This window comes from Etheostoma cragini, chromosome 11 (assembly GCF_013103735.1).
Source record: "Etheostoma cragini isolate CJK2018 chromosome 11, CSU_Ecrag_1.0, whole genome shotgun sequence".
Lineage (NCBI taxonomy): Eukaryota > Metazoa > Chordata > Actinopteri > Perciformes > Percidae > Etheostoma > Etheostoma cragini.
Window position 1 is genome coordinate 1,326,043 of NC_048417.1, and position 1,469 is coordinate 1,327,511.

At 40.6% G+C, this 1,469-nt stretch overlaps 1 protein-coding gene across 1 annotated transcript in view; it reads right to left on the reverse strand.

Annotated features, from left to right (window-relative positions):
- Positions 1-1,469, reverse strand: part of LOC117952549 (inactive dipeptidyl peptidase 10-like) — a 103,670-nt gene that overhangs the window by 37,579 nt on the left and 64,622 nt on the right. Inside the window, exons 4-5 of the mRNA XM_034884929.1 lie at positions 519-613; positions 18-92 (exon numbers count right to left, since the gene is read on the reverse strand). Coding sequence (XP_034740820.1) covers positions 18-92; positions 519-613 — 170 coding nt within the window. The remainder of the gene's footprint in view (positions 1-17; positions 93-518; positions 614-1,469) is intronic.

The following is a 1,469-nucleotide window of genomic DNA, read 5'->3' on the forward strand; positions in this document are numbered from 1 at the left end:
GAGTAAGATGTTCTCACCTGCTTGACATCATAGCCCAGGAGAACAAAGTTCAGGTCTGGAGAAACTGCAAACTTTGAGGCCTTAAACGTCGCCTGTGGGAAGAAAAGGAGATGGACCTTTTATTTTTTTTTGTATTTATCAAACTAAGAATACTTTAGAGATACTCTTGCTAAATAATCATTGCCCTATAATTCAACCGAAAATGTAATTTCACAAACTGGGATCAGTTTATCAGTTATGAGCCAAACTTGGCAAAGTGGGTCACCATAGTAACAATAAGACATCCAAAAGCAGAAATAATAAAACAAAGGTTCATACAATACTAAATGTACCATGGTTTTCATGCAATAGCTTATTCTTTAAATGCATTTTTCTTAAATCTAGTGTAATTTTGTTGGTACTGGTTGGTTAATTTTGACTAGACAGCTTTATGAATCCCAGAGGGAACAATAAACTGGAAATTAATTCCCAGTGTGCTGGAAACATGGGTTCGTAGAAAGACAGCAGCTAGCACTTACAAACGTGGTGTTTTTCAGCAGGACTTCTGTCTCGTTGGTGTGTGTGTTGAACTTCACGATGTCTCCGTCCCATGTTCGAAAGATGATTTCATCATCTAAGAGATAAACAGGCCCGCTCAGAGTACTGCATCTACGTTAATAACATGATGAGTGTTTCTGAAGGGTTTCAGTAATTAAATCAGCTAACTTGAACCAAGTAGAGAGCATCTGAAACGTGAGATTCCATTAATATGTGATTACTGTTTTTCTTAGAAAACAAAGTGTAAAAGCTTTAGAGACCAGACTTCTGATACCAGAGTACTAAAAGACATGTTTCTGGAGGCTTCTCTTTTTTTCCCTCTGAACCCAAAACTTATAACTCAGTTGACTGTGAACCAGAGATCTACTGACTACTGAAGTCACATGAAGACTGTCTTTACACAAGATGAGCGGTCCACGGCCGTCACCTCGGTTCACTTTAAGCTTCGCATATGTTTTGCCTTCAGCTAGTGCCGGTACATGTGATACCGTGGCAACCTCCGCCACGTGGATTTGCTGACAATTTAATTGGCATATTACTGCAAAGCCCCTACGATTGTGAGCATCCGCATCTCCATGTGAGACCGACTATGTGTTTTAACTTAACAGCTGATGTCGGGTGTCAATATAATACATCACATGCATTGGTATAGATATAAGAATATTCTGATTGGCTGATTGTGGTTTGAATGTTCAGCAGTGAGCAGTGTTGAAATTTAGACATTGTTGGCAACCCCCCCCGTGGCTCGGTCTCATGTAGCCCCATCAGCAGTCACACAGCTGATATGGGACATAGGATGTGTCCTAAACTCTCTGGATTGTGTCCAATGACACCATCGTGTGTTCAAATGTTAAACACACTGCTAAACATCCATGGGTTAACATTGGTGTAGTTGTGGTGATGGTGATGGTGATGGTGGTGGTGGTGGTGGT